Source organism: Oncorhynchus masou, chromosome 27 (genome assembly GCF_036934945.1).
Source record: "Oncorhynchus masou masou isolate Uvic2021 chromosome 27, UVic_Omas_1.1, whole genome shotgun sequence".
NCBI lineage: Eukaryota > Metazoa > Chordata > Actinopteri > Salmoniformes > Salmonidae > Oncorhynchus > Oncorhynchus masou.
Window position 1 is genome coordinate 26,982,520 of NC_088238.1, and position 24,607 is coordinate 27,007,126.

Genomic DNA, 24,607 nt, shown 5'->3' on the forward strand with positions numbered 1-24,607 from the left:
TGTGTGCTGGTGTTGTTGCTCGCCAAGCCAGGTCTCAGTAGCAGGAATTGATTGTTTTAGTGGCCGGTGGGTGGGTTCTATTATGTTTAATTTCAAACAAAAACAATATTGACTGGTGCCTCATCCCTGTGCCCCCTCGACATCGACCCAACCTCTTGCCCAGAGCCTACAGCTAAACGTAAACTGAAAACCGTCACACAGAGATAGGAACGAGTCTTTGATTCCATTCTTTTGTTTTATTTTTCTGGTTTCCTCACAGAGAAAAACACTAGACACTTGTATTTAAGCACCATATGAAAACAGTAAATGTCATGATCATGTATCAAGAGTGAATTCTGGAATATTCTGCAAGAATTGTTCACACTGAACCTTATGTACTGAAAGTGGAGAATGAGTCAAACAATACACATGAGCACCATGACACCCCTGCATCACATTCATTATTGCCTCCCAAATTGCAGAATAGAGGCGATGATAAAGCATGCTTTCAGGTTTTATTTTTGTAACTTATTTTTCTAGGAAATACAGTAGCACAATCAATAAATACTTAAAATATTGATTAAAATCAGATTCACTTGGATCCAATGAAAACCCCTGGCCGAACATCTAATATGCTCTTGGAAATGTAATTCCTTCTTTTAGTATTAGCTAGATGTTAGATACAGCCTGTCTGTCTGTCTAACCAAGGTCTAGTTCTGAGGTGTGAGCAGCGACTTGCTCAAGGGCATTTTCTATCGAAGGAAAATGCAGTGATGAAGTATTGAGGTGTTGCACAAAAGTGATGCGTAGTGGGAGGAACATCCAGGATTAAGAAGTTCAGAAAATCTCTTACTTTTAACCTCTTAGCAGGAGGCAGAGTGAGACAGTGTGAGAGAAACCGACGCAAGATTTGAAGCCTGTATATTGCTTGTGCTTTATCACAAAAAAAAAAAAATCAGAAGAGTGAAAATAAATAATAATCCTCCCTTCTCAGTGTTGGGGAAACGACACTGAAAATAGTTTACCAAGATACCAATTATTTTGCACTGGAAGAAAATAAGCTACACTTATAGCTTACTTAACACATTTTTCAAAATAACTTTAGTTAACTACATACAGACTACTACGTGAAATTCTTATATCTAAATCTGAAATGTCAGACTACAAATTGCAAGTTAGATCACCCTGGCCCTATTAAAACACCAAAACACTTTCAAGTAGAGGTCGACCGATTATGATTTTTCAACGCCGATACCGATTATTGGAGGACCAAAAAAGCCGATGCCGATTTAAAATCGGCCTATTTTTTAACATGTATTTATAATAATGACAATAACAATACTGAATGAACACATATTTTAACTTAATATAATACATCAATAAAATCAATTTAGCCTCAAGTAAATAATGAAACATGTTCAATTTGGTTTAAATAATGCAAAAACTAAGTGTTTTTGAAGAAAGTAAAGGTGCAATATGTGCTATGTAAGAAAGCTAATGTTTCAGTCCCTTGCTCAGAACATATGAAAGCTGGTGGTTCCTTTTAACATGAGTCTTCAATATTCCCAGGTAAGAAGTTTTAGGTTGTAGTTATATGAATTATAGGACTATTTCCCTCTATACCATTTGTATTTCATTAACCTTTGACTATTAGGTGTTCTTATAGGCACTTTAGTATTGCCAGTGTAACAGTATAGTTTCCGTCCCTCTCCTCGCTCCTCCCTGGGCTCGAACCAGCAACACAACGACAACAGCCACCCTCGAAGCAGCGTTAGCCATGCAGAGCAAGGGGAACTACTAGAAGGCTCAGAGCGAGTGACGTTTGAAATGCTATTAGCGCGCGCTAACTTGCCAGCCATTTAACTTCGGTTACACCAGCCTCATCTCGAGAGTTGATAGGCTTGAAGTCATAAACAGCGCAATGCTTGACGCACAATGAAGAGCTGCTGGCAAAACGCACGAAAGTGCTGTTTGAATGAACGTGCCTGCTTCTGCCTACCACCGCTCAGTCAGATTATATGCAACGCAGGACACGCTAGATAATATCTAGTAATATCAACCATGTGTAGTTAACTAGTGATTATGATTGATTGTTTTTTATAAGATAAGTTTAATGCTAGCTAGCAACTTACCTTGGCTTACTGAATTCGCGTAACAGGCAGTCTCCCTGTGGAGTGCAACGAGAGAGAGGCAGGTCGTTATTGCGTTGGACTAGTTAACTGTAAGGTTGCAAGATTGGATCTGACAAGGTGAAAATCTGTCGTTCTGCCCCTGAACGAGGCAGTTAACTCACCGTTCCTAGGCCATCATTGAAAATAAGAATGTGTTAACGGACTTGCCTAGTTAAATGAAAGTTATTAAAATCATTATTTTTTAAATAGTAAAAAAAAAAAAAAAAAAAAGATTGGCAAATCGGCACCCAAAAACACCGATTTCCGATTGTTATGAAAACTTGAAATCGGCCCTAATTAAATTGGCCATTCCGATTAAAATCTGTCGACCTCTACTTTCAAGTGACAATTAAGTAAGTCTGAGGTTGAAAAATAAGTTGCAAACTTGACAATTAAAAAAATAAAAATAAATGTAATGTTGTAGTTCGCTACACAGCAAAAATAGCAATTAACTGAAAACACTACCAATATTTGAATTTAGTTCAACTACCTCCAAGCTACTGAAAAGGGTAGTTAAATGACTAGTTGCACTACATGTAGTTCACAACACCCCAGCACTGCCCCTTCTTGATTACAGTACCAAAAAAATAAAATATAGAATATGAACAAACTCAAACATAAATCAGAACAAAAAATAGACATCGTGTCAGATGCTCATTTCTCAGACATGAGGCAGAAAAAGCAACAACAAAGAGCGTGAAATGAGAAGCAAAAAAAAAAAAAAAGTTGAGTGCCAACTGCCATCCCTCCTGGGTCTCGTTCAGAAGGTTTCCGAAACCCTGTTTACCTGAGCTGGTCTGCAGGCAGGGTATACCACTTCGGCTTGAAAACATTTGCACCCGTTTCAGAGATTATGTACATGACCCAGGTCTGAAATCAACCCTTAGCTCCAACTCCTAAGCCCTTTTTGATGAACAACTGTAGCACTAAAGGAACTGGAAGGGTGTAGTAATATGGGAGAAATTCCACCTAGCTTCCTGAGGATTAGATGACTGACTTGGCTCTATAAGCATATTGCTCAACAGCAATCCTTCCAGAAGTACGGGGGCCGTCAAGCCGTGTCTAGTGGTTGGGGCTAAAGACTGACTTCGGACTGGGTCATAGTCTGACTGCCACTGAATGGCAGGTGCACTGCTCTCTATCCCAAACCACATCTGGGATTTGCGGTCCTACTATACATTGTAGCTGTAGTCCGTCAGGTAGTTCTTTAGCCTGTTGGGTAAAGGCAGCTCCTGCACCTGCCTGGTGGCGTTGTTGATGGCGATCCGGGACAGGTGCTGTAGAGAGGGTGTGGCAGTGTACACAGGCTTAGTCAGTAGCAGCTGAACCGTGCCGTTGGGTGGGGCCAGGGACTGCGACGCCCCTGACGATGCACCTTTACTGGTAGTCCTGGACAGCTGCACGTAGTGTTCCACCAGGTGCACCACACTGTCAAACTGCTTGAGCTTGGGCTTGATCAGCACCACCGAGTCTAGTTTAAACTTCCCCTCCTTGTACTCGATGCGCAAGTTAGTTGGGCCGGCGGAGGTCATGGCAGAGATGGTGAACAGGTAGTCCCTCTGTGAGCTGTCTCGCACCAGGAAGGTGCCCTCTGATGCATCCTGGAGAATCTCTTTGGCTTCGTTGGCGGTCAGGCTGCCCCAGTACCAGCCTGTTAGGAGAGAGAAACACACGCACGCATTAGCACAAGGAGACAACATTGGGTTATTCAAAGAAAACAAGATCGCTTTATGAGAAGACGGTAATCCAAATCAAAATCTCATGCACGAACGCACACAGTCAGAAATTATGAACATGAAACATGAACATAAACCTGAATTTAAGCCTTAACCCTAAAAAAAAGTCCTTCATACTCGTCCACAGGAATTTTAAAACAAATTCCACTTGGCCTTAGAGAGAGTGGGTTAATAACATTCTCACAATTTTTAGTGCTTTTTTAGTGAAATGAATCAGAGGAATCTCTGCAGTTAATGTACACTGCAGCAGCGACTGTCTACCCCCCTTCATTGACCCCCTCAACCCAAAAACTAAGTTTGACTGGATTTGTGGAGGTTAGACATTTTCCAGTACTTTTGTACACTTTTTAGCCAGTAGTTCTGAAAGTAGCACTCACAAGCTGGTAGCCTTTTACTGCAGGGTTCCCCAACTGGCAGCCCACAGCTGGTTTTATTTGGTCCCCCAAGTAAGTACTTAATTAAAATAAATAAATAATAATAAACGTCCCCCTCTCACACTGCATTCGAAAAGTATTCAGACCCCGTCCCTTTTCCCACATTCTGCTAAGTTACAGCCTTATTTACATAAGTATTCAGACCCTTGGCTACAAGACTCAAAATTGAGCTCAGATGCATCTTGATTCCATTGATCATCCTTGATTGGACATGATTTGGAAAGGCACCACCTGTCTATATAAAAAGGTCCCCAGTTCACAGTGCATGTCAGAGCAAAAACCAAGCCATGAGGTCAAAGGAATTGTCCGTAGAGCTCCGAAACAGGATTGTGTTGAGGCACAGATCTGGGGAAGGGTACCAAAATATACCTGCAGCATTGAAGGTTCCCAAGAACAGTGGCCTCAATCATTCTTAAATTGAAGAAGTTTGGAACCACCAAGACTCTTCCTAGAGCTGGCCGCCAACCAAACTGAACAATCGGGGGAGAAGGGCCTTGGTCAGGGAGGTTACCAATAACCTGATGGTCACATTGACAGAGCTCTATAGTTCCTGTGGATATGGGAGAACCTTCCAGAAGGACAATCATCTCTGCAGCACTATACCAATCAGGCCTTTATGGTGGAGTGGCCAGACGGAAGCCACACCTCGGGAAAAGGCACGACAGCCCGCTTGGAGTTTGCCAAAAAGCACTTAAAGGACTCTCAGACCATGAGAAACAAGATTCTCTGGTCTGATGAAACCAAGACTGAACTCTTTGGCCTGAATGCCAAGCGTCACATCTGGAAGAAACCTTGCACCATCCCTACAGTGAAGCATGGTGATGGCAGCACAAGGCTGTGGGGATGTTTATGAGCAGCAGGGACTGGGAGACTAGTCAGGAGAGGAAAAGATGAACGTTCGCAAAGTACAGAGAGATCCTTGATGAACACCTGCTCCAGAGCGCTCAGGACCTCAGACTAGGGCAACGGTTCACCTTCAACAGGACAACAACCCTAAGCACACAACCATGACAACACAGGAATGGCTTCGGGACAAGACTCTGAATGTCCTTGAGCGACCGATTAGGAGTCCGAATTTGAATCCGATCGAACATCTCTGGAGAGAGCTGAAAATAGCTGTGCTGCGTTGCTCCCCATCCAATCTGACAGAGCTTGAGAGGATATGCAGAGAATAATGGGAGAAACTTCCCAAATACAGGTGTGCCAAGCTTGTAGCATCATACAAGAAGACTTGAGGCTTAATCGCTGCCAAAGGTGCTTTAAAGTACTGCATAAAGGGTCTGATTACTTATGCAAATGTAATGGCTACGCCCCTGCCCATTCATGTGAAATCGATAGATTAGAGCCTATTGAATGTATCTCAATTGACTGATTTGCTTAACTGTAACTCAGCAAAATCTTTTAAATCGTTGCATTTATATTTTTGGTTCAGTGAGTGTGTATAAATATACACACACATATGTAAATAATATTTTTAATTTAATTTGTGTTGGACATAAAAGACCAAAAACGGGAAATCAGCAAGTGATTTATTCCCACGTATAATAATGAAACAAATGTAAGCGAGGTTTGAAATTATTATGTTTTATTCAAATATCTGTTTGGGCTTCTTGAGGTCAATTTGCAGTAAACTAATATGTAATTGTGTTCCGGCCCCAGACCATCCGCTCAAGAAAAGAAAACCAATTACATCGGCTTGCAGCTGAATCTAGTTGATGATCCCTGCTTTAGTGTGTGTACTTTACTGTATTTATACTTGAGATATCGCTTTTCAACAGTAAAAGTTGGCACAGCATCCCCACGTAGTTGAGAGTTATGAGCTTTGCTTAGAAACATTGTGCTTTTCTGGGAAATTAGAAGGGGAAAAAAAGTGTCATCATCTCCAACACCAGCCCAACATCAACATGTGAGAATTGCACATCTATGTTTTGTAGTAAATAAAGATAATTGTTTCCAATTACATCAACCAGTTAGTAAGCAATGCCTACTAATAAATTGGTGATGTCATTCATTAGAAACACTTCTCACATCTTCATTTTTTCATCTGTTGATGTTGCTAGAGGATGAATAAGAAGTTACATTTTTAATTTCCCTTTAATGATAATACATGCCTCTTAAAATACATTAAGGAGGCTTGATCTTTGAATAGCCCACAAATGTTTACCTAATAAAATGACCACTTCCATTTTAAGATCACAACATTGGACAAGCTCTCCATGATCCCACCTCTCCACAGCATTCCAATAATGGCAATCCTATACATAAATTCACTCTAACAGCATTTGAAGTGAAACATACATTTCATTAGAACTGTAAATTAACACAGGTCTTGTGAAAAATGTACATCAATGCCAAACATGTGATTGAAGGCACATTGTATGAATTCATAGACATGTTCTGAACATGTTATTTGAATGAGTCTAATTGTAAAAAAAAGAAAAAGAAAAAAGTATTCCAACAAACTCACAATAACCTAGAACAAAACGTCCTTATAACATCCTGCGACTTAAAAACAGTAACTCATGCACGAATTACTACGAAATTCAAGAGAACAAACCCGTTACTGTCCAGGATAAATATGGGTGAAATGCATTCATTGAACGATGAAATACCAAGTGTGCTTTGTTTAGTTGTCATTTTCAACCATGCATAATGAGTACAGAAAGTGCGTACTGCATGACCGCATGCATATCGCGCTAGATAGGGGCACGAGCATGTAGATAATGTTACTTTCAAACTAGTTTGCTTTACAATCACTCGTTTTTTTCAGGGCCATAGAGATACATGGTCTTGTTTTAAGTTTTTATTGCAAACAAATATTTAGAAAGTTAGGCTATATCGTTTATTTGTAATTCAGAAATGCTTTGACATTCTAAGTCATGCTCGTATGTATATAACAGTATTGGGTACTGGTAAAACTACTAGAACGCTGAAAATAGGAACATTTAGTAATCATGTCGAAATGTGTGTGTAGAGGAAAACTAAAACTATAAAATGAGGACATGCACCGACCTGTATTTTTAAGGTCTTTCATGGCTTGACCGATGCGAGTCTCATCGGAGTCTACAACTCGCGACTCGGTATCCGTTCTTCTCTCATTTTCGATGGTCTCGGTGGATTCGGGTGAGTGGCAGGTCATTGGGGAACAACCCGAAATTGCCCAAAAGACATCCGACAAATGCAAAAATATTCCCAAAAAGACAGGCAGTTGCACCTCAGTTGCAAAACCAGTTTCTTCTGCAGGTTTCTTCTCGAATTTGATAAATGAATCGTCCTGTAAATTAATAAATAAAAAAACACGTAAATGAATTAAGTTTAACCACGGGCATTCGTGCTAGATACCAGCTAACGTTACATTGTGACATATCTGTTATGTGCTTGACTCCAGCCACCCGAGTCATAGACTGTTCGCTCTGCTGCCGCACCGCAAACGGTAGCGATGCACCATCAGGACCCCGAAGAGCCCCCCCCCCCAAGCCATAAGCCTTCTAAATAGTTAACCGGACTATCTGCATTGAACCACCTTTGCACTAACTTCCGACAAAATCACAAAAACTGCTGCTAACTGTTGCCTCGTCATTTTACCCCTACTCTTAAGTACACATCTACCTCAATTACCTCGTAACATCAACTCGGTACTGGTACCCCTGTAACATAGAAATATACCTGTGTGACAACCCTAACACTATAAAGGCGTGTAGTCATTTAATTTCTCGCTGATATGAAATATTTTTCCAAAAAATCGTATCGCAAGTGATACGTTTTAATGTTCAGCACGAGCGTCGGGGTTCTAACTCCCTTGCCAGAAGATACTTCAATTGGCGCTAAAGGTAGTTGATGTATGTGAATTGGGTTACCTTTGCGCAAACTTTAAAAAACAACATGGCAAGTAAGGGGGCACGAAACAAGGTGAACACTGAAAAGCCTAATTAATTCGCTTGATAAATCTTCAATAAAAAATAAAATTAACTTAAATGCTCGAGGTATTACAATTGATGAGTGGAGATTAAAGATTATGAAACGTTTTTTTATGTCTGCATTAAAAAATAAATAAACAGCTTAAAGGCACGATCTGCGAAATCGACTACTTCTCGGAAATTGCAATGGCAGTTTAAACTCACTATATGCAGGGCGGGGGATACTGAAAACATAAATCACCATCAGCCCTGTTCGGTGTTTGCAACTTGTCTATTGTAGCTGTTTGATTATTTTGTGTAGGCTACATTAAAGTCTACATTGAGGTCGTGTAAACGTTTTTAAATAACCACTGTTCCAAAGCCAATAAAGCACGTGCCATCGACTATCGCGTATGTTCAACACATTTCTAACATTACAGTTTAGCTATCGAATGCTGACTAGCTAGTTTACAAAGTAAATATACTATGAACAGATAGTTATGAATGAAATATCACCTATTTGCGAGTGGATCCTGCACCAAACGACTCAAACGATGACCATTCAAATACACACTTCTCCCTAAAGAAAAGGGGACTAAGATGAATAAATAAAGCACGAAACCGCTCGTTAGCTACACACTTCCAGGGAACCGCTAGCCAGTGTAACCATGTCGATCACATTGAAAGATGACAGATTACATAGCTAGAGTTTTCCATGTCGTATTATTTATCTTCTGACGGGCTAATCAATCAGTTGTCATTTTGGCGAGGTGGCAAACAAACTCAGAATATTTTTCCAACCCGTGGTGCAAAACAGGCGATGACAACGTCTCGCGACCGAGGCAAGTCGACTCCGCACGACTCGCTTGCTGCTGGTAATGTTAAGATTTAAAATATAATGCAGAAAGTCACCAAACCACGCTTGTCTTGTTTTTGGTACAGATCCCAATGACAGTCTTTTCTGCGACGTTGAATCCCCTTCCTTCGGTATGTGTTTTGAATAACCAAATCCCCATTAAACCCACAGCTATACACAAAAGACCGATTTCCAAGAACTTTCCAGGAATCGCGTCACGTGGTGTAGAGCGCAACCATTTTTAAGGTAGTGCCAAGCCAGCTGCACCTCATATGTTTGCGTGCTCATAATGTATATGCGTGTGCGTGATAGAGAATGAGAAAGAGAGCGAATTTTTTACAAAATTCCAAGAAAATACTTTCGACGAAACCTGCATTTTCATGGAAACCATGAAGTGTCTAGTTCCCTGAGCGCTGCTAAACCCTAACCGGTCTGCTGCTATAGAATACAATAAACACACAAATCCCATGTTATTAAATGCGATTGTGCCCGTAGAATTAGTCTAACTCACTTTTTAATTAACCACCTTATTTGTTTGGCTTTGAATATACTGAGTCTTTGTTGGGGACACACACGTGCTGTTATGTAGGCCTAAAATGCATTAATGATGGTCATTAAAGATCAAGGGTCCAAGTCAAAACGGGCGCGCTGTCCGCTGGGGCTCCCGCCCCAGAGAGAGATGGTTGGGGTGCGGACGCAGCGGGAAAGAAGAGCTGGTCCAGGGCCTCAAATCACTTTACACAACAAACAGCATGCTATTTGACAAATGTATGACCTTACTTAACAATTAGACCTGGATCATTGATAGACTTTGGCAAATTAGTCTACTGCTGGCTTCATCTGCAAGGGTCAAATATGCAATAGGCCTAGGGAAGCCGCAGAGTGTCAAGGGTCAAATATGCAATAGGCCTAGGGAAGCCGCAGTGTCAAGGGTGAAATATGCAATAGGCCTAGGCAAGCCGCAGAGTGTCAAGGGTCAAATATGCAATAGGCCTAGGGAAGCCGCAGTGTCAAGGGTCAAGCCTGAAAGGAGAATTTCACCCACATAGACTGTCATGAAGGCGCTGAAGGGCTTCACTATATGTGTGTCGGAAAAGGTATTATGGTTATTTGGACAATGTTTGAGAATAATAGGCTAGTCTAGACTATCACTATCACCTGGGGGTATGCTGGCAGTCCCTATATCAAGTAGTTGAAAAAGGTTATGAGTGGTATTATCCACTCTCTGTGCTATGTACAGAAGTACGGGTTCAAACACTAATTTCTGCCCGACGCAGAATTCAAAGCAATTCAACATCGGGTTTCCAGGCAAGGGTTAACAGTGTTGGGGAGTGGCGATGAGCGAACTACATGTCGACTAGTTCAACGAGTAATTTCACTATATTTTGCAGTCGCTTGGTGCTATTGAACCAAGTTCAAATCGTAGTATTTTTCAGTAGTTAATTAGCCTACTTTGTTTGCCGTGTTGCGGTGTAGCTAACTTATGGAACTACACAATACTTCTTTTTGCAAAAATAAAATATGAGTGAAGAAGCAAGAATTGTCTTACTTTTTTGGCATCAAACCGGCCAAACCGGCCAAATTCTCACGTGAAACATTCTGTGAACAGCTGACTCTGAATTATCTGTTCTTGTAATTTGTAGTCTTTGACATTGCATGTTTAGAAAACATAATTTTTCATGAAGTAGTTTGAATGTAGTGACTTTAGTTAACTTCTTGTAGTGTGAAGTAGGCCTATTTTCAGAATAGTTTCCCCACCACTGGTTAAAAACGAAACCACATTAAATGCGTTTTGATGTATGGTTTATACGGCATGTAAACTAGAGGCAAAGTCAAATAACATTGTGCGAATTAGGCCTATATGCAAGAAAAGTAGAAAATATGTTCAGCAACTGGAAAAGTTTAGCATAAAACGATATGTTGCATTGCTGATATTGGTTGATGTTTTGGTATTTCGATAAAACATCAGAAGTGGTTAATATGACACACAGCTGCTCATTTGATTTCTAAATGATAACTAAGGCTGCGTTTACACAGGCAGCCAAATTCTGATATAAACATTGTTCAAATTATTGACAAGATAATTGATCTGATTAGGAATAATATCAGATTGGAGCTGTCTGTGTAAATGCAGCCTAACCTGGCCACAAGCATCGAATATCATCACACTTATTCAATGATGCCTTGTAAATATAAATTCCAAGTGCTTCCATCTTTCGGTGAGATGGGTACAGGTTGTATTTTTAGTGGTACACCCGCCAGTAGATGGCAGCAAAGCGCATAAGCCCTGGCTCTGTTGACGTCAGAGCGGAAACAGTCGGCGAATAAGAATATCTCGCGCGAATATAACATAAAATAAAATGGTGGACGCGCGGTTCTTTTGAAAGTGCTCCAAAGTTTATTATCACATCTTAAATATTTGGCTCACCTTCGTATTTCGTGAATCAACGCCTACGGTGATTGGAAATCATTTGGTGAGTGTAATAGCATTTCATGAAGGTCTGTATTAAAAAATGTTGGTAGCTGGCTAGCTAGCTAACGTTACAGGAATGGTGTAACAATACGTCAGTACTACTAGTAGGTCAGTACGTTAGCGACTATATTAACCAAATATACTTTTCTGTGAACTTAAACGTTCGCTAGCTAGATAGCTAAATGTAAACCAATCTATTTTGTAGATAGCTACTGAATAAAGTGTTATCTTTTCTAAAAATCACACCAATTCAAATCTGACATGATTTAATCTTTAATTTTAAGAGGAGCCATGGTCATGGACACAGTGGAGACTCGATTCGCCCATTTGTTGCAGCCTATCCGGGAGCTCACGAAAAACTGGGACATTGATGTGGCCTCGGAGTTGGCAGATTATCTAGAGGAGGTGGGAATGAGCCCGTGACATGCATTATGGGGGAAATCATGTCACCAAAATAGACTTAAAGTACTGTATTAAAAACATTGTTGTGTGTCAACACACACACAGCCTTGTATTAATCAATGGAGACACCAACTGGGTTGAAAATCACACAGTCCAAGGCTGGAGTAGACTTAAGAAAGCTTGTCCTCTCACAAGTTCATATACACTTACCCCTCATATTGTCTCTGTTCTGGCAGTTGGATGAGATGTGCATCTCGTTCGATGGGGGCAAAACCACTCTGAACTTTGCAGAGGCAGCGCTGCTCATCCAAGGCTCAGCCTGCATTTACAGCAAGAAGGTGAGAAGTTGTTTGGTAGAAAATAACATTAGGCTGGTTTCATATAATATTCCTGACTTGTTGTCCAAAATTAACTGTGATCCACCACAATTCATTTGATCACAACTGTGGTATAACTATGATATTGTTAGCAGCTTGAGTTTTTGAAATGCGTGTTAGAGATCAAATGTATTATTATTAGTTTCCCTTTGGATTGGGGGGGGGGGGGGGTTAGCAGGTGTGGCCAACTGCGGCCAACTGCACCGTCTCTGACCAACATTATTTAGAGGCCCTCAATGGGGCGGAGAGAATTTTAGTTTTAAAATGAGTTTCCTGCTTTTTGTCAAGGGGCTCACTGGCTGAGAGAGATTACATTCAGTTTAAAGCTAATTTCCTTAAAGTCTTCTACACATTTTGCCATGGGGCTGAGAGAAATTGCTGTTTTAAAGCTAATTTCCTACAATTCTACAAAAGTTTCCATGGCTTAATGCATGTTCTTATGCTATCTATCTGAGTGACTCAGACATTATAACAAAATCAATGCCATGACTGTCTAGTTTTTATTTTGGTGATTGTTAGTTCTCAAGAATCTTATTTTAAAAATATATAGGTCCATTATCATTTCTACACACTTTATATCTAGCTTAAGTGTTTTAAGTTTACACTGAAAAAATTTCAATGCCTCAAATAATTTATATATATATCATTCTTTTATCATGGTTTTTTGGTGGTGGCAATGATTTAGCAGCCCACTGCTGCAACACTCTATTAAAATGTATTATTTTGTTATTGTTTGATTCAGGTGGAGCATTTGTACAACCTAGTGTACCAAACTCTGGACTACATCAATGACAGAAACAAGAAGTAAGTGCAGTACTTTCAGAAAGTATTCACACCCCTTGACTTTTTCCACATGTTGTTGTTTTACAGCCTGAATTTCAAATGGATTAAATTGAGATTTTGTGTCACTGGCCTACACACAATACTCCATAATGTCAAAGTGCAATTGTGTTTTTAGGAATTTTTTACAAATGAATAAGAAATGAAAAGCTGAAATGTCTTGAGTCAATAAGTATTCAACCCATTTGTTATGGCAAGCCTAAGTAAGTTACTGAGTAAAAATGTGCGTAACATGATTTTTTTAATGACTACCTCATCTCTGTACCACACACATATAATTATCTGTAAGGTCCCTCAGTCGAGCAGTGAATTTCAAACACAAAGACAGTGAAAAAGAAGGAAGCCTGTACAAAATCTAAATATTCCATAACATGGAATATCCTGTTTGCAATAAGGCACTAAAGTACAACTGCAAAAAAAAGTAAAATAAATACTTTAAATAAATAAACTTTATGTCCTGAATATAAGCGTTGGCCTAGTTATAGTAGACTTAAATTGGCTTGAAAATCTATGGCAAGACCTGAAAATGACTGTTAAAAAAGTATAAAATGTGAAAATATTGTACAATCCACGTGTGCAAAGCTCTTAGATACTTACCCAGGAAGACTCACAGCTGTAATCACTTACAAAGGTGATTCTAACATGTATTGACTCCGGGGTGTGGATATTTTACATAAATGAGTAGCTGTATTTAATTTTCAATACATTTTCAAAAGTGTCTAAAAACATGTTTTCACTTTGTCATTGTGTGTAGATGGGTGGGGGGGATGGGACAATTTAATACATTTTGAATTCCGGCTGTAGCACAACACAGTCGAATAAGTCAAGGGGTATGAATACTTCCGCAAGGCACTGTCCCTGCCTCGCTCCCTGTGAACGCACACAGCACCACTCAAACCACCAGTCTTCATGGTGCTCTGCTTCTTCACCTCCTTTCCCATTGAGTTTAAGGGATTTGTACCTGTCATTTTCAGGAAAGATAAACAAGCATTGACTTCTGGAGAGGATGGAACGGATGGGGCCTCATCCAACAATGCTAATGATGACGACGGGGTAAGAGTGTGGAGCTGGGTGGGGGGTGGGGTGTGACAGTTGGGCTAGGAGACATTGACCAAAGAGAGCCATAGGGGGTTTGTAGCAGGCTTTAGTTCCGGCCCAACACTGTTGTTACCTGATTTTACTGATGTTTGTTGTTCCCCCAGTTTGACTCCTTAGACCAGGATACAACAGATGTCTCCCTGCAGTCAGAGATGAAGAATGAGGCCAACACGGTGAGTGTCCACCTCTGGAATCATTTAACCCTTTATAAATGCCCCTCTGAAACACCAATCAATATTGTACATTCTAATCAGACGAACTGATTTGTGTGTGTGTATCCATGATTCTCTGTGTAAATGATTGTCCTGTGTGTTCCTTAGAATGTGGACGTGGCCCCTCTTCCCCCCGAGTCTCTGATTCCTCCTGAGGCGTTTGAGAAACAGAAGCTGCTTCTCGTCAGGTGGGTGCCAAGTCCACGGCCTAAACCGCCCTCAACATGATGAAATCTTCTGTAGAATAACTATGGAACATTGTCAGCCTTGCAATATGTAGATGCCTTACTTTCTGGTGGAACAAATTTCTGTAGAGGGCTGTCATATCAATGTTTGTGTGTGTGCCCTGCAGTCTGAAAGGAGAGGTGCTGGGCAGCTGTAAGGACTTTAAGATGAACACGTTCACTCCGGACTCCCTGGGTATCATCCGCCTCTTCTTGGCCTCCTCTCAGTCCCACTTCCTCAGGGATGCCCTGTCTGATGCACCCCTGGTCCCCGTCACCCTGTTCGGGCACCAAGGTAGAGAGGCATTTAGAGATTGATACAGTATATCGATAGTTGTGCATTACTGTGTCTCGCTCTATACACTTTACACAAGCGTTTTTGGCTTGACTTTACCTCAGCATTCAACACCATAGTACCCTCCAAGCTCATCATCAAGCCCTGGGTCTGAACACCACCACCCTGTGTAACTGGGTCCTGGACCCAGAGTTCCTGTCTTTTTTTTTTACCCATCTGAATCTTTTTATTTTATTGGCCAGTCTGACATATGGCTTTTTCTGTGCAAATCTGCCTAGAAGGCCAGCATCCCGCAGTCGCCTCTTCACTGTTAACATTGAGACTGCTGTTTTGTGGTTACTATTTAATGAAGCTGCGGGTACCATTTCATTTGACCCTGTAATCGAACCCACAAATGCTGATGCTCCAGATACTCAACTTGTCTAAAGAAGGCCAGTTTCATTGCATCTTTAATCAGGACAACCATTTTCAGCTGTGCTAACATAATTGCAAAAGGGTTTAAAAATGATCAACTTGGATTAGCTAACACATTGTGCCATTGGAACACAGGAGTGATGGTTGCTGATAATGGGCCTCCGTACACCTATGTTGATATTCCATAAAAAATCTGCCGTTCCCAGGTACAATAGTCCTTTACAAAAAAAATGTTTCTCTTTCATAAACAAGGACATTTCTAAGTGACCCCAAACTATTGAACGCTGTGTGTATGTATTTTCTTTATCCATTCCTTACTTAGATTTGTGTATTTTGGTAATATATTGTGAAACTGTTAGATATTACTACACCGTCGGAGCTTGAAGCACAAGCATTTCACTACACCCGCAATAACATCTGCTAAACATGTGTATGTGACCAATAAAATTTGATTTGAGGAAACACCCCAAAGATTTGATTTCTCTGTGAGCGGGTTGGGAGCGTTTGTGATGTGTTTTGCCTCCAACAGAGCACTAAATAAAGGTTAAATAAAATGCATTAAAAAAAATCCCATACCATGTTGCCAGGACCAGCTCAAATGGAATATATGGTTCTTTTATGTGTATTTCTAAGCTAAGGCCGGGTGCTGACATCCTTATTGTTGTTGTGTGTCCAGATGACGCAGGCTTTGCAGCAGGGGATGCCGTGGCGGGCGTTACCGGGGACGATGGTGATGCCGGTGCGGACAACTTTCTGCCCCTGGAGGACAACGGGATGGAGATGGACCAGGGTCCTGAGGAACATATTGACAGACACCAGGTGGGAATGTAGAAATATCTCTCACTCTCTCTCTCACTCACTCTCACATGCGCATGTAAACTCAGCAAAAAAAGAAACGTCCTCTCACTGTCAACTGTGTTTATTTTCAGTAAACTTAACATCTGTAAATATTTGTATGAACATAAGATTCAACAACTGAGACATAAACTGTACAAGTTCCACAGACATGTGACTAACAGAAATGGAATGTGTCCCTGAACAAACGGGTGGGGGTCAAAATCAAAAGTAACAGTATCTGGTGTCGCCACCAGCTGCATTTAGTACTGCAGTGCATCTCCTCATGGACTGCACCAGATTTGCCAGTTCTTACTGTGAGCTGTTACCCCACTCTTCTACCAATGCACCTGCAAGTTCCTGGATATTTCTGGGGGGAATGGCCCTAGCCCTCACCCTCCGATCCAATAGGTCCCAGACATGCTCAATGGGATTGAGATCTGGGCTCTTCGCTGGCCATAGCACAACACTGACATTCCTGTCTTGCAGGAAATCACGCACAGAACGAGCAGTATGGCTGGTGGCATTGGCATACTGGAGGGTCATGTCAGGATGAGCATGCAGGAAGGGTACCACATGAGGGAGGAGGATGTCTTCCCTGTAACGCACAGCGTTGAGATTTACTGCAATGATGACAAGCTCAGTCCTATGATGCTGTGATACACCGCCCCAGACCATGACGGACCCGCCACCTCCAAATCGATCCCGCTCCAGAGTACAGGCCGCGATGTGACGCTCATTCCTTCAACGATAAATGCGAATCCGACCATTACCCCTGCTGAGACAACTGCGACTCGTCAGTGAAGAGCGCTTTTTGCCAGTCCTGTCTGGTCCAGTGACAGTGGGTTTGTGCCCATAGGCGACGTTGTTGCCGGTGATGTCTGGTGTAGGCCTGTTGTAAGGCAGATCCTCAAGTCCTCAGTCCAGCCTCTCACTGCCTATTGCGGACAGTCTGAGCACTGATGGAGGGATTGTGTGTTCCTGGTGTAACTCGGGCTGTTATTGTTGCCATCTTGTACCTGTCCCGCAGGTGTTCGGATGTACCGATCCTGTGCAGGTGATGTTACACATGGTCTGCCACTGCGAGGACGATCAGATGTCCGTCCTGTCTCTATGTAGCGCTGTCTTAGGCGTCTCACAGTACGGACATTGCAATTTATTGCTCTGGCCACATCTGCAGTCCTCGTGCCTCCTTGCAGCATGCCTAAGGCACATTCACGCAGATGAGCAGGGACCCTGGGCATCTTTATTTTGGTGTTTTTCAGAGTAAGTAGAAAGGCCTCTTCAGTGTCCTAAGTTTTCATAACTGTGACCTTAATTGCCTACCGTCTGTAACCTGTTAGTCTTAACGGCCGTTCCACAGGTGCATGTTCATTAATTGTTTATGATTCATTGAACACTCATGGGGAAACAGTGTTTAAACCCTTTACAATGAAGATCTATGAAGTTATTTGGATTTTTATGAATTATCTTTGAAAGACCGTGTCCTGGAAAAGGGACATTTCTTTTTTTGCTGAGTTTATATAGATATACATTGTCTTCAGAAAGTATTCACACCCATTGATTTTTTTCCCACATTTTGTTGTCACAGCCTGAATTTAAAACGCACAATACCCCATAATGTCAGTGGAAGAATGTTTTTTTGAAATGTTAACAAATTTATAAATAATGAAAAACTAAAATGTCTTGAGTCAAAGTTTTCAACCCCTTTGTTATGGCAAGCCTAAATAAGATCAGGAGTAGAAATCTGCTTGTCAAGTCACATAATAAGTTGCATGGACTCAGTCTGTGAGTTTGTTTTTAACATGATTTTGGATTGACTACCTCATCTCTGTACCCCACAATTAACTACAAGGTCCCTCAGTCGAGCAGTGAATTTCAAACGCAGAAAGACTGTGAAAAGAAGGAAGATTCAACCACAAAGACCAGGGAGGTTTTCCACTGCCTTGCAAAGAAGGGCACCCGTTGGTAGATGGGTTAAAAGCAGACATTAAAATGTCCCTGGTGAAGTTATTAATTACACTTTGGATGGGGTATCAATACACCGTCACTACAAAGATACAGGTGTTCTTCCTATTTCAGTTGCCGGAGAGGAAGGAAACCGCTCAGGGATTTCACCATGAGGCTAATGGGGACTTTAAAGCAGTTAAGAGTTTAATGACTGTGATAGGAGAACACTGAGGATGGATCAACAACATTGTAGTTACTCCACAATACTAACCTAATTGACAGAGTGAATAAAAGGAAGCCTATAGGGGATAAATATTCCAAATCATGCATCCTGTTTGCAATAAGGCACTAAAGTAATACTGAAAAGAATGTGGCAAAGCAATTCACTTTTTGTCCTGAATACAAAGTGTTATGTTTGGGGCAAATCTAATACAACACATTACTCTCCATTTTTTTGAACAATAGTGGTTGCTGCATCATGTTATGTGTATGCTTGTAATCATTAAGGACTGGGGTGTTTTTGAGGATAAAAAATAAATGGAGGACAACCTGGTTGTCTGCTTTCGACAAAAAATTGGGATATGAATTGTCCTGCTGAAAGGTGAATCTAAAACACAAGGCCAAATCTACACTGGAGTTGCTTACCAAAAAGACATGGAATCTTCCTTCGTGGGTGAATTTTACTTAAATCTTTTTATTTTTTTAAATTTTTTTTAACCTTTATTTTACTAGGCAAGTCAGTTAAGAACAAATTCTTATTTTCAATGACGGCCTAGGAACAGTGGGTTAACTGCCTGTTCAGGGGCAGAACGACAGATTTGTGCCTTGTCAGCTCGGGGATTCGAACTTACAACCTTTCGGTTACTAGTCCAACACTCTAACCACTAGGCTACCCTGCCGCCCCAGACAAGAGTTGAAAATGGCTGTTTAACAATGATCAACAACCAATTTGACAGAGCTTGAAGAATTTTGAAAATAATTATTGGCAAATATCAAATCAAATATTGTACAATCCTGGTGTGCAAAGCTCTCAGATACTTACCCAGAAAGAAGTACATCTATAATTGCTGCAAAGGTGATTCTAACATGTATTAACTCAAGAGTGTGAATACTTATGTAAATTTGATCTTTTCAATACATTTGAAAAAAGGAAGCATGTTTTCACTTTGTCATTATGGGGAATTTAATAGATTTTGAATTCAGGCTGAAACGCAACAAAATGTTGAATAAGTCGAGGGGTCTGAATACTTTCCAAAGGCACTGTGCATGCATGCATACGTACAGAGGAACCGTTGGTTTCACACACACCTAGTTCCATTATAGCTAGTAACCCATTTATTATAGCCCTTTTTATGGGACATTGTTTTGAATTGTGTATGATTTGTATTACCATGTGGTGTTTATTGGTGTGTTCTAACTTGTTCTCTCCCAGGCCCTCAGTGAAAGGAGGGTGTTGAGGGAGAGGGAAGGAGTCCAGCAGCTCTCTGAGGAGGAGCAGAAGAAACAGAGGATGGAGGAGGAGAGGGCTCAGATGGTACGGTTACCCGTCACAACCACCGACACATTTAGAGACGGAAAATAACCTTTCTAGTATGCACGTTGTTTCTTTTGTCTTTGTGATGTGAGGATTGTTGTGATGCAGGCAAACATGTGGAGGTTACATGACCTTTATGATACAGTCGGCGAGGACAAGCCTCTGAAAACAGGTGAGAACATTTTCCTATCGATGACATGCAGTCCAACTGACTCTTACTCACTGAGAGGGTATCGCAATATGTTTTCTGTGAGGGGGCCTGTCTGTGTTAAATGTGTGTACTTTCGCCATAGGAAAATGTTATAAGGTTCCTCCGGGTCTTGATGATTCTGGGAAGCGGAAAAGGAAAGGCCCGGCTGCGCTGCAAGACTTCTGGACCTGGTACACTGGCACCTGTAAGTTGTGCGTAAACGCGTGTTGGTGTGTCTGAAGACTATGAATAGGATGGAATATACCTGACAAATGCCGCCTCTTGTTGCAGATGACCCCCCTGAACCCAGGCTAAAGAATGGACCTACGTATACGGGTAAGGGTGGATCTCATCTCTATCATTTAGTTTTCTTTTGGACCCTCTACTATTTGGAGCTTACAGCAAATGGTGTTTCTGTTACAGACTTGAACTACATCTATATGAGTAAAATGAAAGACAAGCTGAAGACCCGGAAAAGGATTCTTAGAAACACGGTATGTGCTTGTACTTCTATGGGTCATGCTGCAAAGAGCATTTGTTGCTGTTTTTACTGTTGAGTGTATGAGTATGTACTGAACATACAGCCTTGTGCTCTTACAGGGTGTGTTTGTGTCTGACGAGGAGCTGAGAAGGACGTACCTGCAGCTGGACGAGAGAGTAGAGAGGGAGGAGGAGTTAGAGGGCCTCAGACACCACGACCCCCTAGGCCTGCACGATGACCTCTCTGACAACGAACATGACCCTTTGACTGATGAAGCCCCGGCTGACTTCCTGAATGGACAGGCTTTCATACCTGGTAGACACTGTCCTGTCTGTCAGGTCTCCACTGTGTGACTGTAGAGTTAGACTAATGTATTAGTGTCACTCCACAATGATGTGAAACTTGACAATACAAAACACTGATAATAAAAAACAAACACATTGTTGACCACTCAAAGTTTTAAGACACTGTAGGCAATCCTAGGCAAAGATAGTATGTTTACAATGTTTCTGTTGCTGCCAGGGGCAGACATGGACGGGCTGAGTTACGAAGACCTGGTGAAGAAGAGTGTGGTACGTATACACAGGCCGGTCTCAATAGCCATGTTCCAGCAAGAAATACTACGGGGTTCTGTGTAGCTAGTCACTGATGTCCCACCCCACTTCCTTCATATTTCAGGAGCAGTTCTTGGTGAACTCCCAGGGTTATGCCCAGGAGACGGCGCTGTCGAAAAGAGTGAAGGAATGGGAGGACAAAATACGACCGGAGCTCACCTATCAGGTAAGACTCAATAACATTTTTCTGTAGATCAAGTATCTATTCTAATAAAAATATATCATTGTTCAGCCTGTTGATTTCTAGTTTGGTGTCATGTGATCTGTTGGCTAAACTTCCAGACACTCCTGACCCCATGTCTATGCAGGAGGAGCGTGCTACCTTTGACATCCATGACTATGGGGACAGGATCGTAGCCGCGTTGTGCAGTGTGGGCCAGAGGAGGACCTTCGCCTCTGTAGTCCACGGCATGGACAACTTCGAGGCCTGCAAGTACATGCTGGCTTCCCTTCAACTGGTGTGTGTGTGATTTTAATACATCACAATCTAATCGAGCGTAATGAGCCACTGTCTGGAGTTCAGTCTTGACACTGAACACTTGATATTTAGAGATGCTTGATTTTATTGTATGACAAGTTGGTTTAATAGCTCCTAGTTCAAGGTGTATTTGTCTACAGTAACTCCATTACTCTACCATCAGGACACTGTGCCATCAGGTTATTCTCATTCTCTCTCCTCTTCAGGCCAACGATTACACAGTGGAGGTGGACAGGAGTGAGGGTCTTGAGGAAAGCATCGACACCATGGGACTCACTCTGCTCAGCAAACACCGGGCCAACCAACGATTCAAGAAAGCCCCCGCATCAACCTCTGACCCAAATCACCCAGACCCATTAATCTCCTCAACCTGATCCAGTGGGTGTGTGAGTTCTTGCCTCCTACAGACTCAGTGGGGACTAGAGACCCATTACTTTGAAACGTGGTACACACTCCTGTGTGTGGCGCCACTTCTGCCTACCGGACCACTAGTACTAACCTGCTCTATCAACAGGACCTGGCTGCACCCATTAACTTGCTCATGCACTTGCTCTTATTTAACTTCAATCTCTTCTATGGTTTTTATCTTTTGTGTCTGTGTATTCCTCAGCTTCTTTCTCTCACATAACCAATTTTTCCCCCCTTTTTTTCCCATTCACCTGCATTTACACAATATATTTACCAGATGTCGCACTTGGGGTATGTTGTGGTGTGTTGACTGACACACTAACATCAATCTTTTCACAATTTTTGCCTTTGTATCCATGACAATTGTATACGTAGCTTTTTATTTGCATGTTTGTCCAAGTGGTGTAGAACTCATACATTTTCTATATAAAATGAGAGGACTTTTTAAGAAAAACTTGATCATTTTTCTACTTTCATTCAAGAGAATAACCTAAATTGGGAAATTGTTTAATTGGTTTGTAAGGGAAAATGTTTTTTACTATGGCCAAAAATGTGTATAAAATAAAACATGAGCATGTGGATTTTACTAAGATTATGTGAAGACACTTAATATTGCAACACCTACTAGTGATTGTCGTGCCCTTGACAAAATAATAGTTTCAAGACAATTTCATATCCATATCATTATTGTTGGACAAAAAAACTTATTGCACACACAGAATCCGCATAGCCTCGATGAAGTGTCCATATTGTTGTGGTTCAGTCGGGTCTGGGAATAATTTAACACAGGGCCTAATTTCTGATGGAGATTATCTGGACTGGGTTCAGTTTAAGTGTGACATACCATGGGTCTTTGATACAGTCTTGTTGGTATGGTTATAGTTATTCACTCAGAGTTTGGCGTAGCTCTTCATATGGTTCCTGATGCTCTCAGCAATCTGCACGTCGTCCTTCATCCTGTTGTAATAGTCCAGGAACAGCCCATCTGGGTTGACCAGGTAGATGAGGATGGTGTGGTCCACTATATAGTCCCCGTCCTCATCCTTCGGTCCAGGGCTGGCGTACACCCTGTAGTCCTTCCCCGCCACCTTCACCTCCTCTGGGGTACCCGTCAGGCCGATCAGCCGGGGGTGGAAGTCCTTCACGTATCTCTCCAAGGCCGCCACGTTGTCTCGTTCCGGGTCGACTGTCACAAACAGTGGTTGGACCGCGGGGAGAGACCGGTCCTTGTCCAGGGCGCTGACCACAGCAGATACCTTATCCAGCTCTTCGGGGCAGATGTCAGGGCAGTGGGTGAAGCCAAAGTAGAGGAGCACCCAGCTACCCAGGAAGTCTCTCTTGGTCCTGCGGTGCCCCCTGTGGTCGAGGAGGCTGAAGTCTCCCTGGCCCAGGGCCACCTTTTTCAACTGCTCTATACGCTGCATTCGGTGATTTTGCCGCTTCTCGTTACGCACGTACCACCAGGTGCCAAGCAGACCCCCGCCGAACAGCAGGGTGACGACCAGACGCGTTCGCAACCTGATCTTGGCTGTGGAGGTATTGGGTCCCTGGGAGAGGGTGACCCTCTGGGTGAAAAGGGGGAGGGAGAGAAGGCCACGGGAACTCCCCAGTGTCTGCTGCGGGTGTGTAAAAGGCCCATACAGGCCTGTCCTATGTTTAGGGGTATGGTGTCCACAGAGTGGTGCCTGTGAGGAGAGCCACACCCTCTGGGGGTGGTGTGTGGAGCCAGAAGTCTGGACTGCTGAAGACCTCACGGTGCATCTCAGGAGTCTTCCAGACGTAGCATGGAGGTCACCCCCAATGAAGCCTACAAGTCCCAGCATCCTTCTCTCGAGACACAGCATACTTCCCACAGAAAACCTTGAGGGGTTGAGAATAAAGGGTTGTCACTAGTCACCGCAGCCACAAAGTTATAAACTGTCTATTTCTACAATTTATCTTCTTGAAATGTGAGTGTTAAACCTAACCACATTTTTAATGCATTTAAGATGGAGACCATTTTGACTTTGGCTGTGGTAACTAGGGGAAACCAGAAAAGTGAGAATGTCAGCAAGCTGTGTTCCAAAGACATACCAGCCCATTCAGTCTAATAACACCACAGGATTTAGCTTTGTAATTGTCCTGACCCTGTCAAACCATACCACAATCATCAGCAACACAGCACTACCACAAAGACAATACAGGTTTAGAAACTGACTAGTAGGCGACTCAAGCTAAACTGCACCATTCTTACGTCCAACTTGAGTGGCAAGCTATCTGGTTAAGCCTACACGCTACCTGGTTAAGATGCAGACGTTTTTATGAGCAATGACTGAGCTCTTTCATACAACATGCAGGTTCTTATAATATCCCATTATGATAGCAAAATGGATAACATAGCTAGGCTAGCTACCTCAACTTCCTGGCTGGTCGACCTTTACGTGCACACACTGCTCGTGTGATGCTGCTGTTACATGACCACCTTCTTTTCAGATATGTATATTCGACAATACCGATATGTAATAAATAACAAAACAAAAACTACTATTATGAACGAGGCAACAATTGTTAAATGTGTTTGACAATTGTGTTACAAAAGAGTTAGAACAATTGTCTTTTACATGTTGAAGTCACATCGGCAGATTCGTGTATATCTCTGTTTGTGTCCTATACCTTCCAATGGGTGGTGCTGTTGTCTCTCCTACATGCTGCGGAGTTCACCCAGAGTCCAA

At 42.0% G+C, this 24,607-nt stretch overlaps 3 protein-coding genes across 9 annotated transcripts; 1 reads left to right on the plus strand and 2 right to left on the minus strand.

Moving 5' to 3' along the window:
* Nucleotides 1–216: 216 nt before the first annotated feature.
* LOC135515928 (suppressor of cytokine signaling 2-like) lies at nucleotides 217–9,280 on the minus strand. 5 transcript variants are annotated; one of them, XM_064939798.1, is made up of 4 exons: nucleotides 9,018–9,280; nucleotides 8,733–8,796; nucleotides 7,333–7,594; nucleotides 217–3,801 (listed from the first exon to the last, which is right to left on the minus strand). In XM_064939798.1, the coding sequence occupies exons 3-4, from the start codon at nucleotides 7,457–7,459 to the stop codon at nucleotides 3,323–3,325; spliced, it is 606 nt and encodes a 201-aa protein (XP_064795870.1). In that variant the 5' UTR covers nucleotides 7,460–7,594; nucleotides 8,733–8,796; nucleotides 9,018–9,280; the 3' UTR covers nucleotides 217–3,322. The 5 variants fall into 5 exon arrangements, with proteins under 5 accessions (XP_064795870.1, XP_064795871.1, XP_064795869.1 ...); XM_064939799.1 differs by lacking the exon at nucleotides 8,733–8,796 and having other exon boundaries at nucleotides 9,129–9,280; XM_064939797.1 differs by having other exon boundaries at nucleotides 7,333–8,796.
* Nucleotides 9,281–11,404: 2,124 nt separating this feature from the next.
* LOC135515929 (condensin-2 complex subunit H2-like) lies at nucleotides 11,405–22,475 on the plus strand. Of its 2 annotated transcripts, none has more exons than XM_064939801.1 (19): nucleotides 11,405–11,546; nucleotides 11,830–11,950; nucleotides 12,184–12,285; nucleotides 13,067–13,128; nucleotides 14,139–14,217; nucleotides 14,367–14,435; nucleotides 14,583–14,662; nucleotides 14,827–14,993; nucleotides 16,084–16,226; nucleotides 19,624–19,725; nucleotides 19,834–19,897; nucleotides 20,019–20,120; nucleotides 20,207–20,251; nucleotides 20,339–20,409; nucleotides 20,516–20,711; nucleotides 20,919–20,968; nucleotides 21,075–21,176; nucleotides 21,319–21,468; nucleotides 21,695–22,475. In XM_064939801.1, exons 2-19 carry the CDS (start codon nucleotides 11,837–11,839, stop codon nucleotides 21,860–21,862), a joined length of 1,866 nt encoding a protein of 621 aa, XP_064795873.1. In that variant the 5' UTR covers nucleotides 11,405–11,546; nucleotides 11,830–11,836; the 3' UTR covers nucleotides 21,863–22,475. The 2 variants fall into 2 exon arrangements, with proteins under 2 accessions (XP_064795873.1, XP_064795874.1); XM_064939802.1 differs by having other exon boundaries at nucleotides 20,925–20,968.
* Nucleotides 22,258–24,350, minus strand: LOC135515930 (protein SCO2 homolog, mitochondrial-like). Of its 2 annotated transcripts, none has more exons than XM_064939803.1 (2): nucleotides 24,289–24,350; nucleotides 22,258–23,756 (listed from the first exon to the last, which is right to left on the minus strand). In XM_064939803.1, the coding sequence occupies exon 2, from the start codon at nucleotides 23,738–23,740 to the stop codon at nucleotides 22,787–22,789; it is 954 nt and encodes a 317-aa protein (XP_064795875.1). In that variant the 5' UTR covers nucleotides 23,741–23,756; nucleotides 24,289–24,350; the 3' UTR covers nucleotides 22,258–22,786. The 2 variants fall into 2 exon arrangements, with proteins under 2 accessions (XP_064795875.1, XP_064795876.1); XM_064939804.1 differs by lacking the exon at nucleotides 24,289–24,350 and adding an exon at nucleotides 24,174–24,266.
* Nucleotides 24,351–24,607: the final 257 nt, after the last annotated feature.